This window comes from Lithobates pipiens, unplaced genomic scaffold (genome assembly GCF_037356315.1).
Source record: "Lithobates pipiens isolate NorthernLeopardFrog02 unplaced genomic scaffold, aLitPip1_a1.2 Scaffold_16, whole genome shotgun sequence".
NCBI classification, from domain to species: Eukaryota; Metazoa; Chordata; class Amphibia; order Anura; family Ranidae; genus Lithobates; species Lithobates pipiens.
This window is the reverse complement of record NW_027507748.1, coordinates 420,741,240-420,758,384: the sequence shown is the minus strand read 5'-3', so window position 1 is coordinate 420,758,384 and position 17,145 is coordinate 420,741,240. Positions and strand designations below refer to the sequence as shown.

The 17,145-nt window shown below is 43.5% G+C and overlaps 1 protein-coding gene across 1 annotated transcript; it reads left to right on the top strand.

Moving 5' to 3' along the window:
• The first annotated feature begins 4,689 nt into the window (after positions 1 to 4,689).
• TCEANC (transcription elongation factor A N-terminal and central domain containing) lies at positions 4,690 to 16,183 on the top strand. Its single transcript, XM_077482541.1, has 3 exons — positions 4,690 to 4,848; positions 7,161 to 7,302; positions 13,407 to 16,183. Exons 1-3 carry the CDS (start codon positions 4,708 to 4,710, stop codon positions 14,426 to 14,428), a joined length of 1,305 nt encoding a protein of 434 aa, XP_077338667.1. The 5' UTR covers positions 4,690 to 4,707; the 3' UTR covers positions 14,429 to 16,183.
• Positions 16,184 to 17,145: the final 962 nt, after the last annotated feature.

The window sequence follows — 17,145 nt, the reverse complement described above, 5'->3', positions numbered from 1 at the left end:
GCACAGCACACAACCACTACACAACACAGCACAACACACCTCCACGACACAGCACACCACACCACACCACCACACAGCATAGCACACCACCACTTCACTACACAACACACCACCAATATACAGCACACCACCACTATACAGCACACCACACCTTCACTACACCACCCCTTCACTACACAGCACACCACACCTCCACGACACAGCACACCACACCTTCACTACACAGCACACCACCACACAGCATAGCAGTCCACCACTACACTACACAGCACACCACACCTACACTACACAGCACACCACCACTATACAGCACACCACACACAGCACACCACACCTACGCTGCACAGCACACCTAACCTTCACTACACAGCACACCACACCACCACACAGCATAGCACACCACCACTACACAGCACACCACACCTCCACTACACAGCACACCACCACTATACACCACACCACACCTTCACTACACAGCACACCACAACACACCACACCTTCACTACACAGCACACCTAACCTTCACTACACAGCACACCACACCACCACACAGCATAGCACACCACCACTACACAGCACACCACACCTCCACTACACAGCACACCACCACTATACACCACACCACACCTTCACTACACAGCACACCACAACACACCACACCTTCACTACACAGCACACCACAACACACCACCACTACACAGCACAGCACACCACACCACCACTACACAGCACAGCACGCCTACACTACACAGCACACCACACCTTCACTACATAGCACACCACACCACCACACAGCATAGCACACCACTACACAGCACGCCACACCACAACTCTACTACACAGCACACCACACCTACACTACACAGCACACTACACTCAGGGCCGTCTTAAATATTGATTGGACCCTGGGTAAAAAATTTCTGGGGGCCCAACCATTGCAATTTCACTCTCCACCTGCTCTGAGACATACAATAAATAGCAGCTAGACTTAAAATCAGTTTACTGTATCAGATTAGGCAGCAATTGTGATTGGTTGCCAGCAGTTACAGTATATTATTACGAATATTTTTAGACTCATATGTTATGGCATGTCATTGTCATCATTCCTGAATAGTAGACTAAATTGTTAGATACCTCAAGATTAAATGGGATTTTTAAGGCAATGTATAAAATATGTACTACTTTTGTATATAAAAAAAGTTTTTATTGTGAATATGAAAAAGAAAAAATACTATATATACATAAAAAGTCCATAGTATGACATTGTTATATTAGCATACAGTAATGCATTGAACAATATCACATGCATAAATATATGCGACAAACAAGCGGCTATTCCAACGCGTTTCAAAAAGTGCATATAAATCATTTCTTCTTCAGGGAAGGCACTCTCTGTAAACACATAATGAACAATAAATATACAAAAGTTACACTTGGAAGATGTCACTAATATTTGTTGTATAACATCAAAACACCAACATTTGACTACTCACATGTGCGTTCTTAGCATCAAAAGGACATTTCTCTTTCCTTTACCGTCCAACATAAAGGACAGCCCAAAAATGGGAAAGGATAAAAATAATCTGTTGATTTGTCACTGCACCACAAAGCCCAGGAGTCAAAGGGACTCAACAGTAGATGGAAAAAAAAATCCCTCTTTTACATATGTCCAATGGCTCAAATGTGAAGAAACCCCACAATACATGAGCCCTCAATTATCCGGAGGACCTAAGGCAGAAAAGAGACCAAAAAATATTTTTACTCCTATATATCGCCACTTTGCTTCAAAAGGAAAAATCACTCAATTATTACTTACAGAAATATTGGCGTCCAAAATCCATAGACCAAAAGATCTCAATTCCTATGGTTTCCTGCCAATGCAACCCAGTCCTAGGAATCCTATAGACATGTGAACAGTTCCCACCTGTTTGGGCTTCTGGCGTTTGCCATCCTCAACCGGAACCGGAAGTGACACTCACCCGAGACTTCCGGATGTGATATCCGGAACTGGAAATGACGATACCACGCGTTGAGGCAACTCAGGCGGACGCCCCAGTGGAGCCAAAAGAGGAGCTAGCAGCACCGTTACCAAGGAAACGACGCCGCCTATTTTCCCACGCACCAATGGGGCTATACCAGAAGGGGCAAGGAGAAAAATAAACCACTAAATTAATTAGTGACATCTTCCAAGTGTAACTTTTGTATATTTATTATTCATTATGTGTTTACAGAGAGTGGCTTCCCTGAAGAAGAAATTATTTATATGCACTTTTCGAAACGCGTTGGAATAGCCGCTTGTTTGTCGCATATATTTATGCATGTGGTATTGTTCAATGCATTACTGTATGCTAATATAACAATGTCATACTATGGACTTTTTATGTATATATAGTATTTTTTCTTTTTTCGTATTCACAATAAAAACATTTTTTATATACAAAAGTAGTACATATTTTATACATTGCCTTAAAAATCTAATTTAATCTTGAGGTATCTAACAATTTAGTCTACAGTATATCATTACTGCTTAATGACTGGTTGCTAGAGGTTACAGCACACATTACGGCTCACTGATTAGTTGCTAGAGGTTACAGAAAATGATTTCTGCTTGTTAATTGGTTGCTAGAGATTACTGTACAATAATACTGCTCACTGATTGGTTGCTAGAGATTACAGGACATCATCTCCTCACTGCAGGGGAGCATGATATACATATGAATGCCACTTGCTGTTTACATATCAATGCTAACGACCGCAGCTATTTACTCAGTAATGCTGCTGCTATTTACTTATGAATGCTGGTTATTTACATGTAAACACAGGGTCTGCAGGTGAGTCATCTGTACACAACAATAGCGCAGAGCTGGGCATCATTAGTATGAGCACTTAACACTGAGATATCGGGACACAGTACAGGACTAAAACTTCAGGGCACAATGGAATTTAAACTGGGATAGTTGGCAAGTATGAGGCAGCTGCTCTGGGCCCCACAACAATGACAGGGCCCAGGGCAGCTGCCCCTTTTGCCCTGCCTTAAAGACGGCCCTGAATCCAATGATCAGGTAGCCGCAGTGATAAGGTGGTATGGAAAGCCTAAGGTCCTTTCACACTCGTGCGACTTGTCCTGTGACTTGAGACTGCAAAGTCGCATGACAAGTCATACCTCATGATTTCCAAATAGTTCACTTCATATCTGTGCGACTTCAAAGTAGTTTTTGTATTACTTTTGTCCGACTTTGATGCGACTTGTGGCAGAGAACTTAAGATTACAAAGACATTGCTTCAAGTCGTGGCAAAAATCAGGGCAAAAGCACTTGACTTTCAAGTCGCACAAGTGTGAAAATAGCCTTAATGATTGGATTTTACTACCAGGGGTACTTTGCCCATGGTAGTAAAATCTGATCATCATTCCTGCGCATGCGCTGTAAAGACTACGGGCAAATCTGATGGCTAGCAATGTTAACTGGGAAGTTGGCCCATCAGAATGCAGTTCACATGCACAAAAACCCACTTTTCATTTAGGCTCCATTTCCACTTGTGCAACTTGTCCTGCAACTTTGTACTCTATGATTTCCAATGAGTATTATTCATATCTGTGCGACTTCAAAGTAGTCCCTGCACTACTTTGGTCCCACTTTAATGCAACTTGAGATCCATAGACCTCGGGAATACAGGAATTGCTTTAAAGTCGCATCAAAATTGCGGCAGAATTGTGCAACTTTCAGGCTGCGTTAGCCTAAAAAGCCTGAAAGTTGCACGATTTTGCCACGACTTGAAGCAATGCCTGTGTATTCTGGAGGTTTATGGACCTCAAGTCACATTAAAAGGGGACCAAAGTAGTGCAGGGACTACTTTGAAGTCGCTGTGACTTGAAGTCGCACAGATATGAATGGTACTCATTGGAAATCGGGTACTTCTTGTCATGCAACTTTGCAGTCCCAAGTCGCAGGACAAGTTGCACAAGTGGAAACAGAGCCTAAATGAAAAGCGGGGTTTGTGTGCATGTGACCTGCATTCTGGGGCAACTTCACAGTTAACATTGCTATCCATCAAATTTGCGGAAACCTAGGCTCAGGGCCAGTTCACACTGCTGCGTGGTGCAAAATCGCATGCGATTTGCTCTGCAAATCACAGGCGATGTCCGTGCAATGCGATTTCAGCCATACAGATAGTATGGCTGAAATCGTATCGCATTTGGACTAAACTCGCACGGGACCCTTTTTTTGGTCCGCACCAGAATCATATCGCATGGCACTCATGCGATCTGATTCATGTCCAAACTGACACTTCGCAGTGCGACATGCGAGCTGAAATGGGGGTGTCGTTAACATTGTATGACACTCCCCAGCAGTTCGCATATGTCATTGTGAACTGTCGTGCGAGTCTGGTGTGATGCAGGAACCCGTAGTGGAATCGCAGGGTTCCCGCATCGCACAAGTGTGAACCCAGCCTAACACACCTCTTTGTGTATCACCAAAATTCATGACACTGAGCTAATCTGACAATAGACTTGTGCTCTATGAACTAAATCAAAGTAAACGTCCCCACTCCCCAGGAGGACCTGCCAACCTTCTGTGTGACATCACTTTTTTTTCTCCCGCGGTCTGTTCCTCGATGTGCGCGTGCGCTCTGGCACGTCACTCCAGCTGATCGGCAAAACAGTTGAAGTTCGACTGCGTTCTGCGCATGCGCAGTGTATCTCGGGCGATGTTCGATGATATTGGGTGGGGGAGCATGAGCTATGTGGAAGACGGTGTGCGCGCGCAGAGGATCAGGAAACAGGCTGGGAATGTTGTGTTCCGTGTCACAGGGCCCTGCTTTGACCTGGTCCTTCCTGTACAGAGTGAGGTCAGTACAATCCCTGTGTGCTCTCACAGCGGAACTAAACGGCCAGCCTCATACATTACAGTTACATGTTATTAGTCATTCATGGGGAATGTGTTGTTATAGAGGAGAGATGGTGGGGGAAGGTTTGTGTGGGGCTCTGTGTCACACTACATTCCCTGCTCACGCTTTCTCTAGTATTTTTACCATCACATGCGGTACATTCAGCTAGTTCTACAGTCAAGCTGTATTACAGTAAGAAGTGCAGAAGTGCCCCACTAACTCTTCCCCCCCCCCCCGCACATCACTTCCCCGACTCCTCTGTGGACGCAGTGCTGTCCCAGCTCCTCACTTCCTGCTCCTTGACCCTTGTGCTGTGTAATGGTGTGTCTGCACTGAGGATGGTCTGTCCGTATGGACAGTGCGACTACACATGCAGTGCTTGCCATAAATTCACACACCTTTTTCCAAGACATTCACAAATCTGCCACCACACTGACATTTGTAGTGGGAAGGCACAACGGAATTCTACACAACGTTATAGACACTAATCATGAATTCCCCACGTTGTAGGGCCACATCATCTCTGAGGATTTAGTTGTGCCATCAAATAGACAGTAAATGCAAATTCCTATGTAGTGGTGCCCCCGTTGGGGCTGCTGAAAGGTGTGGCCCACCTGTCACCCTGCCTAGCCCAACATTCAACCCCCCAATCCAGTTGGAGACAATTAACAGTCCAGATGTTTGTTTTGTTATTTTATTGAAGGATTTGAACTTGGATAGGGATAGGAGTATATGAGATGACCAGTAGATAGAACAATTGGTTGATTGAAAATACAATCAGTTGGGACAACTATATACACTTTACAGCTCTAGTCTCCTCCAGCACAACGCTTGCTTGAAGTCTCTCTCAGTTAGTCCAACACTGACTCTGTCAGGCCCTAGAAATTGCCATTTGCAGGCAGGGACCACAGGTCCTGTTTAACGTAGCAAAAAAATAGAACGTCTTTGTGTGCTAGCTGACCTATGGTGGACTACTGCTCCCAGTAATCCCCCTTCAGGCCCTGCAGCTGCCTGACTCCACTGCCCATGACATCACAGTCCTTACTGCTGGCTCTGCACCCATCCCAGACTGCACACTCCAACTCCTTTTCAGGCGTGCCTCCCCAGTCCTCCCAACTGTGCCTGTCATTCACTGGCCCTCCTGGCCACCCACACACAAACTGATTGTTCCCCCTGAAGACTTGCCTGGCAGTACTAGCTCCTGCTGTCCTCTCTGTGCCCTGTCCAGATCCTTCCTGCACCTGAGTCCCCGGCCCAAGGTCACCCCCCCCCCCCCCCCGAATGGGGAGCACCCTCAAACGCCCCGACAGCCTAGCACTCCATTATCAGTTCTTCCACCTGACAACTTCCCAGCTGGGTTGACCCTGGGTATATCAAGAAGGCATGCCCCCTGCCAATCTGAGATGGGGATTAGTCAGGGCTCCTTGAGACATCTCTTACAGCTCCACCTCTCTTCCCCTCCTCTCTTCTAGATGTCAGAGGTAGATAACTGAGAAGTGATGCTATCTAGCCTACTCTGAGTCACTACCAGCCCATACAGATCAAAACAAAGAGGGTAGGCATCCCTAAATTTACCTGTACTCACCAAAAATCTACTTCCTAGCACCTACCTAGGTACAGGGTGCTACACCTAGTTTGAAGATGTCAGATGGCATTATTTTACCTGTATTGTCTGTCTTGAAAACTCATCATAAAGAAGACTTTCTCCGATCTTCTCAACTTTTCTAAATCACAGGGGTGTATTCGTAAAACTTCACATTGCCGTTTTCCCTTAAAACTGCATGTAAATGTATTCTGTGCAAATGGGGCAAAATAAAATGTTCTCAGGCTAGATTTACTGTACATCAAAAGTGTGAATGGGGAAAATGCCACAATATGGCCACTAGATGGAGTCAAAGAGCATAATTATTTCCCATGGTAGCATGCTCTAGGGCAGGGATATGCAATTAGTGGACCTCCCAGCTGTTGCAGAACTACAAGTCCCATGAGGCATTGCAAGACTCTGACAGCCACAAGCATGACACCCAGAGGCATGATGGGAGTTGTAGTTTTGCAACAGCTGGAGGTCCGCTAATTGCAGATCCCTGCTCTAGGGGCTTTAATGCTGTATTTTCTCATTCACACTATCGGCAGAGAATATAGCCCGAGAAGAGTTGATTTTGCCTTATTCGCACATAATTTACATGCAGCTATGCAATTTTGTTTTAATATACCCTTAAGTCTTTATCATACTCACAGGTATATAAAGTAAAGTTGTACTCTCCACTTTCCAGCTGCCCTGGGATTTTCATGAACTTCAGGACAACACTACCATCTCAGATTCTGAATCTGATTGTCACTTCCTGAATATCACCAAAGAAAGAAAATGCTGGGGAAGATTTGAGTGTGAGGAAGAGGATGCTATACTACATGGAAGTAAGTGTGTATTGTATTTTACAGGGACGAGTACTTGGTATGGCTGATTTTCAGTTTTGAGAAGACTGGTTGTTTCTCTTGAACTCTCTGTACAGGAGAAAATGAACACAGTATATTGTGCTAGTGCAGGGATGTATACGTTATTACTCTGATCTGCTTAATACAGAAAAAAAAAAGTCTTCACTGCTCAACACCTTTACCCCTGTGCTCAAACCAACCCTCTTCTTTCAGAGTCAATGCCATCCAGTATATTTCAACTCATTTCCTGTGATCAAAGAGTGTCAAGCATCTGACGCTGGAGGGCATGTTCTCAAGTAGTTCTGGACTCACAGGAAAAGGCTGCAAAAAAGCACTGCACTACTACATGATGCTGTCTTCTGCAGTAATTAGGACATGCCCATTGTAGTAGGAAGAAGAAACATAACAGTATATGACCATACAAAAGGCTACAGATTTAATTTAAAGTGCTTTTCCCTTTAAGGCACAAGATATAGCACAGCGCTTTTGCCATGTTAACTGTCCTTCTCCATGTTCTACAATACCTGACTGATGCTGTCTTCCCCTGTTTAAACTCACCATGTTTATCAAGGCTGCTGATCCATGATACCTCCGTCATCCAGCTCTAGTCTCTGCATCTCCTCCACCCCCTCTCTTCTTGTCAGCTCTGTAGTCAGTGTGTGCGCCCCGCCTCTCCTCTACTGTGCTTGTAAAGTAAAGAAACCTGTAATAAATACTTTGATCCTCTGTTTTAGGTCCCTGTTCATTACAGTGTGCTTGCTTTTCTAAAATTATAATGCTAAATACCTTCTTTGCAGAGCCCTGCTGTGCAGATATGTGACCTCCCTCTCCTGACTTGCAATAATCAGTATGAACTCTCAGCCCCTCCCACTGTACTCACTTACATCAGAAAGAAAGCAGAGGGGAGATCACGTGTCTGTACAGCAGGGCTCTGCAAAGAAGGTATTTAGCTTTATAATTTTAGGAAAAGCACATGCTGTACTGTACAGGGACCTAAAACTTGGGGGATCAAAGTAATTAATACAGTAGACTATACAATCACTTTAAAATAAGGGGGTTGAGGGGTGCACTAAGGGGAGAGTGGGCTGGTAACGGAAGATGAGGCAAAGTGGAGTTGGGCTATAAGGTATATCTAAAGACAAATCCACTTTATTTTTAATATAGTTATGGATAGAAATTAGAAATATTATCCCTATTCTATTCCAGTGACAACTTAAATGATTGTAAACGATCACCTTGTAAAACAACCCTTTCACTTTAGAACTGAAATAAAAAGCAAAACATTTGTGTGTAGATACATAAAAAAAAAACATTATAAATACCCTTTTTTCCCTTTTTTTATAAGTCATCACATTCTCTCTGTTCTCAGTTGCATAAGAGCTCGGGGTGAGGAGAAGCAACTTTATACTAAACTCTCCAGTGAAGGGCTGTGCAGTTCGAGAGGGGGGGGCGGGGAGGCGGCATCGCAGTACACTTACCTGCAAACAAAGCCTGTGCCATCCCTGCTGCAGGCCGAATCCATGTTTGCCCCTCTTCCTTCCGGGGCCACGGACTCCGGCTCTGTGACTGGCCAGAGCTGTTTGCCATCAGTCCCACGCATGCGCATGGGAGCCACCAGTCATGGCACTCACTCATGAAGAAACAGCACGGGGCCCGTTTCTTCACAGCGCATTCCCCGATTACATCATTGGCGCAAAAAATCAGTAAGTATCTCCTAAATGGTGCATGTTTAGGAGATATTTACATAATAAGAATAAGGCTTACCTATAGGTACAACTTCTTTAATGATTAGGCTATTTTTTGCGATACGGAACAGCGTTACTTTTACTGGAAATTGCGCGGGTGTGTGACGCTGTACCAAATAACATTTTATATCCTTTTTTTTTCCCTCAAATAGAGCTTTCTTTTGGTGGTATTTGATCACCTCTCCATTTTTTGCGCTATAAACAAAAAAGACCGCTAATTTTGAAAAAAAAAATAATATTTTTTACATTCTGCTATAATATGTATCCAAAAAAAAAAAAGCAATGGCAGCGATCAGCAATTTTTAGTAGGATTACGGTACACAAATCTGACCCTAAGTGACACTTTTTGAAGACCAGTGACACCAATACAGTGATCAGTGCTGAAAAAATGCACTGACTACTGTATAAATTACACTGATCACCCTGTTAACCCCTTCCCTGCCAAAGGGTTAAATGTGTTTTCTTACTGTGTGGAGGAAGTGCTGACAGGAACAACACAGATCGCTGTTCCTAATCGCTTGGAACAGCAGATCTCCATGTTGTACCCTGTCAGAATAGGCATCTGCCTTGTATACATAGGCAGATCCCCATTCTGCCTCTCTGTACCACGATTGCAGTATACATGCGGTGGGTGGTCTTTAAGTGGTTAAAATTAAATTAACCACTTCAATACAGGGCATTTTCACCCCTTCCTGCCCAGACCAATTTTCAGCTTTCAGCGCTGTTACAATTTGAACTACAATTGCGCGGTCATGCAACACTGTACCCATAGGACATTTTGATTTTTTTTTTTTTCCCCCCACAAATAGAGATTTCTTTTGGTGGTATTTGATCAGCTCTGTGTGCTATAAACACCAAAAAAAAGAGGTGTAAATTTAGAAAAAAAACACAATATTTTTTACTTTTTGCTATAATAAATATCCAATTAAAAAATGTTTTCCTCAGTTTAGGCCGATATGTATTCCTCTACATATTTTAGGTGAAAAAAACGCAATAAGCATACATTGATTGGTTTGCACAAAAGTTATAGCGTCTACAAAATATATATACATTTATGGCATTTCTATTGTCATATTTTTTTCTTTTTTACTAGTAATGGCAGTGATCTGCGAATTATTTTTTATTTATTTTTCTCACCGTGACTGCGATCTTACGGCAGACACTTTTGACACTTATTTTGGGACCATTCACATTTCATACAGTGATCAGAGCTATAAAAATGCACTGATTACTGTGTAAATGTGACTGACAGGGAAAGGGTTAACCCTAGGGGGTGAGGAAGGGTTTAAATGTGTATCCTAGGGAGTGATTCTAACTGTAGGGGGAGGGGACTCACAAGGGGAGGAGACCGATCGGTGTTCATCTGTACTGGGAACACACCATTGGTCGTCTCTTTTCTGACACACACACAGATCCAGGGTCCTGCTGTGTTCACGAGCAACAGCAGGTGCCCAGCGGATATTGTAGCTGGGTATGCACATTGGGTGCCTGGCGGCGCGCGTCCCCTAGAGGCTCGGGAAGTAAAAGATGTCATATGACAGCGGCCCGGAGGGACAAAGGTTTCCTGCAACCGTCATATGACTATGCGCAGTAGGGAAGTGGTTAATGCGCATGTTAAACTTGCTTGCTCGGTTTAATGCTACTGCACAGAACAACCCCATCTTCCAAAGTATCTTACTGACGATTTTGGCTCCTCCTCTTCTGTATCTGCTCCCAGATGTGCGGGCTCACTCCCAAGTTGGGATTTCTGTCCATTCACACACACACTGCAGCTCTGCCCCACCCTCTGCTGTTTGCTCACAGGATTCGATTGACAGCAGAAGGAACCAATGGCTCCCACTGCTGCCGGATCCTACTGTGAGAAGAGAAAGGTGGAAGGGGGAAGCCCTGCAGCCAAGACACAGCACTGGATCGATACAGGATGCAGGTAAGTGTCTGTGGGTGGGGACACAGCAAGTGGCAAAATGTTTTTTTACATTTAATGTAGAAATGCTCTTGGGTAAAAAAAAAGCATTTTAGCTTTATAACTACTTTAAAATGAGAAACTGGTACAACTCGTCTTAATCTCCCATTCCAGTGATATGTTTTGTTAATTAGAGAAACCAGCTAGGTCTCCAACCCTGCTCTAGGTAAGTCTTTGCATGTGTGTCAGAAGATTCCCCATAGACTTGTAGATCAGATAAAACGGGCTCTCCTTTATAGAACCTCAGAGTGCCAATGTGTCATTGACATCACAGAGAGTGTGCTTATAGTAATGCCACTTACAAACTTACCCTAGGGTTATGTTTTAGATTTAAAAAATTGCAGTTGCATGACTAAAATCTAACAAGACTTATCTCATTGATTGCATCCTATTAGTTTTAATGAGAGATGCTATGCACCTATTTTAATTACACAAATAAGTGATCAGGCTCTCACTGATCACACGTTGCTATAAGTTCTTCTTTATGAGCATTAAAGGATAAGTTAACTTTATAAAAAAAAATATAATAATAAATGCACATTTTTTATTTTTATTTTTTTGAGCCTGTAAAGCATTTTACTAGGGATCTGCTGATTGCTAGTGCCATACAAGTCTCATGCAGATCTGTCAGTGTATCTGTGTGGCCCGTACATCCTGTAAGGGCAGGAAGAATCAATTGACTAAATGGGGCTCCACAGTGCCACAAAGGATGTTGGGGCTTGTAGTTCATTCACATGCACGGCTGTTAAAAACAGCTGCTGTCATGGGGGTGGGGGGAGGATCGGCAGCATTGGGAACATGCTACATGTTCCATCGTAAAAAAAAAAAAGGGGGGGGGTGGAACATGTAACCTGTTCCCAAAAGTGAACTTATCCTTTAAAGTGATACTAAAGACACAATGGTTAAAATAGAGCCATAGGCAAAACCTTTTTCCATTTTCGATAGAGCAAGGGAGGGTTATACCCCTGTAAGGTTTGTCACGTGGGACTGATAACACGTGACACTATGTGGCACTGATGACACGTGACACTGATGACAGATGGCACTAATAGGTGGCACTCATGACACTGATGTGGCACTGTAGACAGATGACACTAATAGGTGGCACTGATGACAGATGGCACTTATACGTGGCACTGGGGACAGATGGCGCTGACAGGTACTGTGGGCACTTTATTTTCCCTTTTTTTTTTTTTTTTTTTTTTTCCCCCCTTACGCTGATACTGCAGTCGTTCGCTCTCCCGTCTCACACTCTGTCTGATAGAGTGTGAGGAGGGAGAGACGGGAATGAGAGATGATCTCGTATGTTTACATATGAGATCATCTCTCATTGGACACTCAGATCAAGTACTAAATGGCCGCTGTGATTGGCCATTAGGCACGACCTGTGATTGTGAGTGTCCAAGGGACATGGCCAACACAGAATTTCCCCAATGTGCACCTGCGCAGCGCGCAGAGGGGAAGAAAACAAGAGGACGTCCAGGGATGCCCTCCTGGCAATTGGAGTCCACGCTGTAGCCGCCTTTCAGCTATAGCGTGGACACGTAGTGGTTAAGGGAATTCCTTGGGGACCCCAGGTCACCTGAATTGGTGTCCCCATTGGGAGATTTCCTCTTTATTGCTTTTCTAGGGACAACCCAAATTTGGGATTTTGGTTTATTTTCACTTTCAATGAGAATGGTAAACAGGACAAATAAAGAGGGCGAATCTTCTTAATGGGGCCACAGACAGAAATAAAAATGTATAAGATGTTCTAATCCCTCTGCACACTGTTAAAAACTAAAAAAAAAAAAAAAAAAATTTTTTTCCTTTAGTTATACTTAAAGTGCCATAGATTGTATACTTTGTAAGAACAAACAAACAATCAATTCTTTAGCTTCTAAATTTTTTTTTGCAGGAAAAAAAAACCCATCTAGAATACTTTAGTTATATATTGGAGCAGTGATGTGATCTTTCCATGCTCATTCCTGTCCACAGGGAAAGATCTGTGGGAGGAGACACTAGCATCTGCTGTCGGTAAAATCCTGTGAGGAGTGAGCCAGGGAATGCGTGGCTGAGTCACCCAGCTTGGGAGCTTGCCCACGCAGGTGCCCCAAAAGCACACAGCTTTCTATGGGGGCACTCATAAGAGAGCACCGGCAGGGGACTGCCAAAGAAAGGTTAAGGGATTACTCTGCGCAATATCGTTGCACAGAGCAGGTAAATATACCCCTCTTTTTTTTTTTTTTTTTTTTTTTTTTTTTTTTTAAATGCCTTTAGGAATACTTTAAGTAATATTTCTGCAGGCAGTTTTTACATATGTAGAAGCCTTTGGATGGTTTTATGAAAAAAACGTTATATTTACAGGTTTTAAATGTAAACATTTTTCTCTGCCATAGGAATGCTGAATGCGACTGATATTAAAGAACTGACATACAGAGCTTTACAAGTGGAAAGACTTCTAGCAGACAGAAAATATGAAGACATTATGTACCACCTCTCTTACTTTGAAACTCTCGAGGTCAGTCTGCAAACCCTTCAAGAGACAGACGTCATCGGGGTTGTTTACAGGGTACTTAAGAGCTGTTCCCAAGGAGCTATGAAAAAGAAGGCCAAGTGCTTGCTCTCCAAATGGAAGCTCTTGTATAAAGAAAGATGTGCCCATCCCAAGGAGGAAAATCACACAGGTGAAAGCAAAGAACTTATAACAGTGCAGTCAGTCCCAGAAAATGAACAAGACAAAAGTGTTCTGGGTAGTACAATGGACCTTCATTTGTCTACAGCAACTCAAGAAACAGCAGCTGAAAATACGAATTCAAGCACTCAAGCAGCTTGTTGTACAAAGTCTAGTGCGGACAATGTAGGTGAAGAGAAAATCATTGCTGAGGAATTAAGAGTAAAATTCCGAGAACTTTTGTGCCAGGCTTTGTCTGATACTACAGAGTGTCCAGAGAAAACAAGTGCATATGCACACACGCTAGAGGAAAGCATCTATAACATGTATGCTAAAAATGAGAAGAAGTATAGAAACTGTGTACGGAGCAAAGTTTCCAATCTGAGAAATCCAAAGAATTCCCATCTAAAAAAGCTAATTTTCTCTGGCGCATTAAGTCCTGGGGCATTTGCTACAATGACTGCAATGGAGATGGCCAGTGATGAACTCCGAAAGCTCAGAGCCAGCTATACACAAGAAAGTGTTCAGGAGCATCAGTTACCCCAAGGCGTTGATGGCCTCCAGACAAATAAAATTAAATGCAGGAAGTGTGACAGGTTTAATTGTACAGTTACAATGATTTCAAGGGGAACTCTATTTCTGCCTGCTTGGGTGCGGGCTGGAAACCCTGATGAAGAAATGATGACATTTATCATTTGTAATGAATGTGGAGAGAAGTGGTATCATAGTAGGTGGATTTGTTTGTGAAAGAATTCTGTCCTGTTCATTCTTAAATCTGTGCTAAGTGCCCTGGCTCCATAGATGATAAAAAGAAGAGCAGCCTACAAGGGTAGACTTTGTAATGATCATCCAGCCCCATTAAACACTCCTGGGCAGAAGATCACAGAATAGTGAGGCAACCCTGATAAAGATTATTCTGATCTCTAAATTGCTGCTTTGAGATGCTGAACACTGATAAAGATTTACAGTATATGCAGTTCACTCTGTGAACTTCTACTCCGTACATGTTTTTATCTACAGGCTATCGGGGTTTAGTGCCGGTTCACACTAGTGCGATGCGAGAACCCTGCGAATCAACTGCAGGTTCCCGCATCGCACTTGACATGCACGGCAGTTCACACTGCCATATGCGATCTGATGGGGAGTGTCATTATATGTAAACGACGCCCCCATTTCAGCTCGCATATCGCACTGCGAACTGACAGTTCGGACATGAATCGGATCGCATATGTGTGAACACACATGCGATCCGATTCTGGTCCGAACAGAAAAAAGGGTCCTGTGCGTGTTTGGACCGAATGCGGTGCGATATCAGCCATACTATCTGTATGGCTGACATCGCACCCGCACAGACATCGCATGTAATGTGAACAGCCGTGCGCTGCGGATTACATGCGATGTCTGGCATCGCACTAGTGTGAACCGGCACTTACACTCTGCTCAGAGCAGCATCATGTAACAGTACACTTGATGCTTTGTACTTAAAGTGATACTAAAAGTCTTGTTTTGTTTTTATTCATTTTATAGACTGTAAATGGAACTGGTTTAGCCACCTGAATTAGATTTTGGTATCAGCTTTTTGTACTTCCCTATATAGCAGCACTCAGTTTAGGAGGAAATGGCAGAACTGGGAGCCAAGTTCTGCCTACACCTATGCACTCAAAAAAATTGCTCGTAGGAAACACACCTGTATAGTAACAGCAAAGGAAGAAGCTTTTGCTCAGTCACTGTCCGATCAGAGGTAGGGGGCAGGAGGTGACCAGGTTTGCTACTTAACATAGGTACATAGTTAATCTGGTTTTGGTGTCTTTTCCAAGTTAATCCAGTTTAACAGTAGAAGAGCAATGTCAGGTCCCCAGCCTGGTCAAATCCTTGGTCAGTTTAAACAAATTTCATATATTATGAGGCTGATTTACTAAAACTAGTGCACACATAATCTGGTGCAGATGTGCATAGTAGCCAATCAGCCTCCAAGTTTTATTGTCCGCTTAATTGAACAAGCTGAATTTAGAAGCTGATTGGTTACTATGCACAGCTGCACCAAATTTTGTATGCTCCAGTTTCAGTAAATCTTCCCCTATATGTATGTCCTTTGCCTGAGTTAAAGCCTTAGTGCCGGTTCACACAGGAGCAACTTGTCAGGCGACTTAGCCGCCTGACAAGTCGCGCTCCATTCTGTACTATGGAACCGCTCTAATAGGAGCGACTCAAGTCGCTCCGACTTAGAAAAAGGTTCCTGTACTATTTTTGGGGCGACTTCAGGCGACTTGCATTGACTTGTATACAGAAGTCGTTTTGCAAGTCGCTGCTGAAGTCGTGTGCAGGTCGCGTCTGTGAGTTGCTCTGCAAGTCGTGTCGCCCCTGTGTGAACCGGCACTTGGGCACATAGCTTTATTTTTGCATTATAATAACCCAATGCCATTACTTTTGAGGTAAAAAGAAGGCTTGAAGAAAGCAGTTCTAGCTAAAACCGATTACATATTAAATATATTTATTAACCTTCTCCTTAGTTATTTATTTGTCAAGGTTTTTAGTTATCCTAGTTCTGATCTGGAGATCAGTTCAACTTTGAAAACAGCAACACTGCTTCAAAAACCTGAATTAAATCAGCGGATTTGTAAAGCGGTACAGCTGACCATATACTATGGGGAAATTTGTTTCATGAGTAGCTGGATGGAAAATGTTCAGCCTAACAGCAGCTGTATCCAGTCAAATGCTGCTGATACAATAGCCACAGGGAGAGATTTGTTCATCTGTAGGCTGAGTGAAAAAAATTTAACTGTGTATGCCAGGGCTCGACAAAACCCGGGCGCCAGGTCGCATTGGCGACTAGAAATAGCGACCTCGCACCTGGGGCAGCACAGCTGGGGGTATCCTGTCTCTGTGGACCCCCCCAGCGTGCTCGCGTCGGGCCGTTCCGCCGGCGGCCGAAAATTTAGGCCGCGGCTTTGAGGCCTTCTGCAGTCCTATGATTCCTTATGGAATCTGGCGCCCTCTTGTGGTCGCCGTTGGTATGACAAACCAGCAATGCTAATGACTTTTATATTACCTGCCTCTTCTTCCCTTTATTTAGAACCCCCTAAACATTATATATATTTTTTATTCTAACACCCTAGAGAATAAAATGGTGGTTGTTGCAATACTGTCTGTCACACCGTATTTGTGCAGCGGACTTACAAGCGCACTTTTGTTGGGAAAAATAATTTAGTTAATAAAAAAATAAGACAACAGTAAAGTTAGCCCAATTATTTTTTATATTGTGAAAGATAATGTTACGCCGAGTAAATTGATACCCAACATGTCACGCTTCAAAATTGCACCCGCTCATGGAATGGCGACAAACTTTTACCCTTTAAAATCTCCATAGGCGACGTTTAAAAAAATTCTACAGGTTGCACGTTTTGAGTTACAGAGGTCTGGGGCTAGAATTATTGCTCTCGCTCTACCGATCACGGCGCTACCTC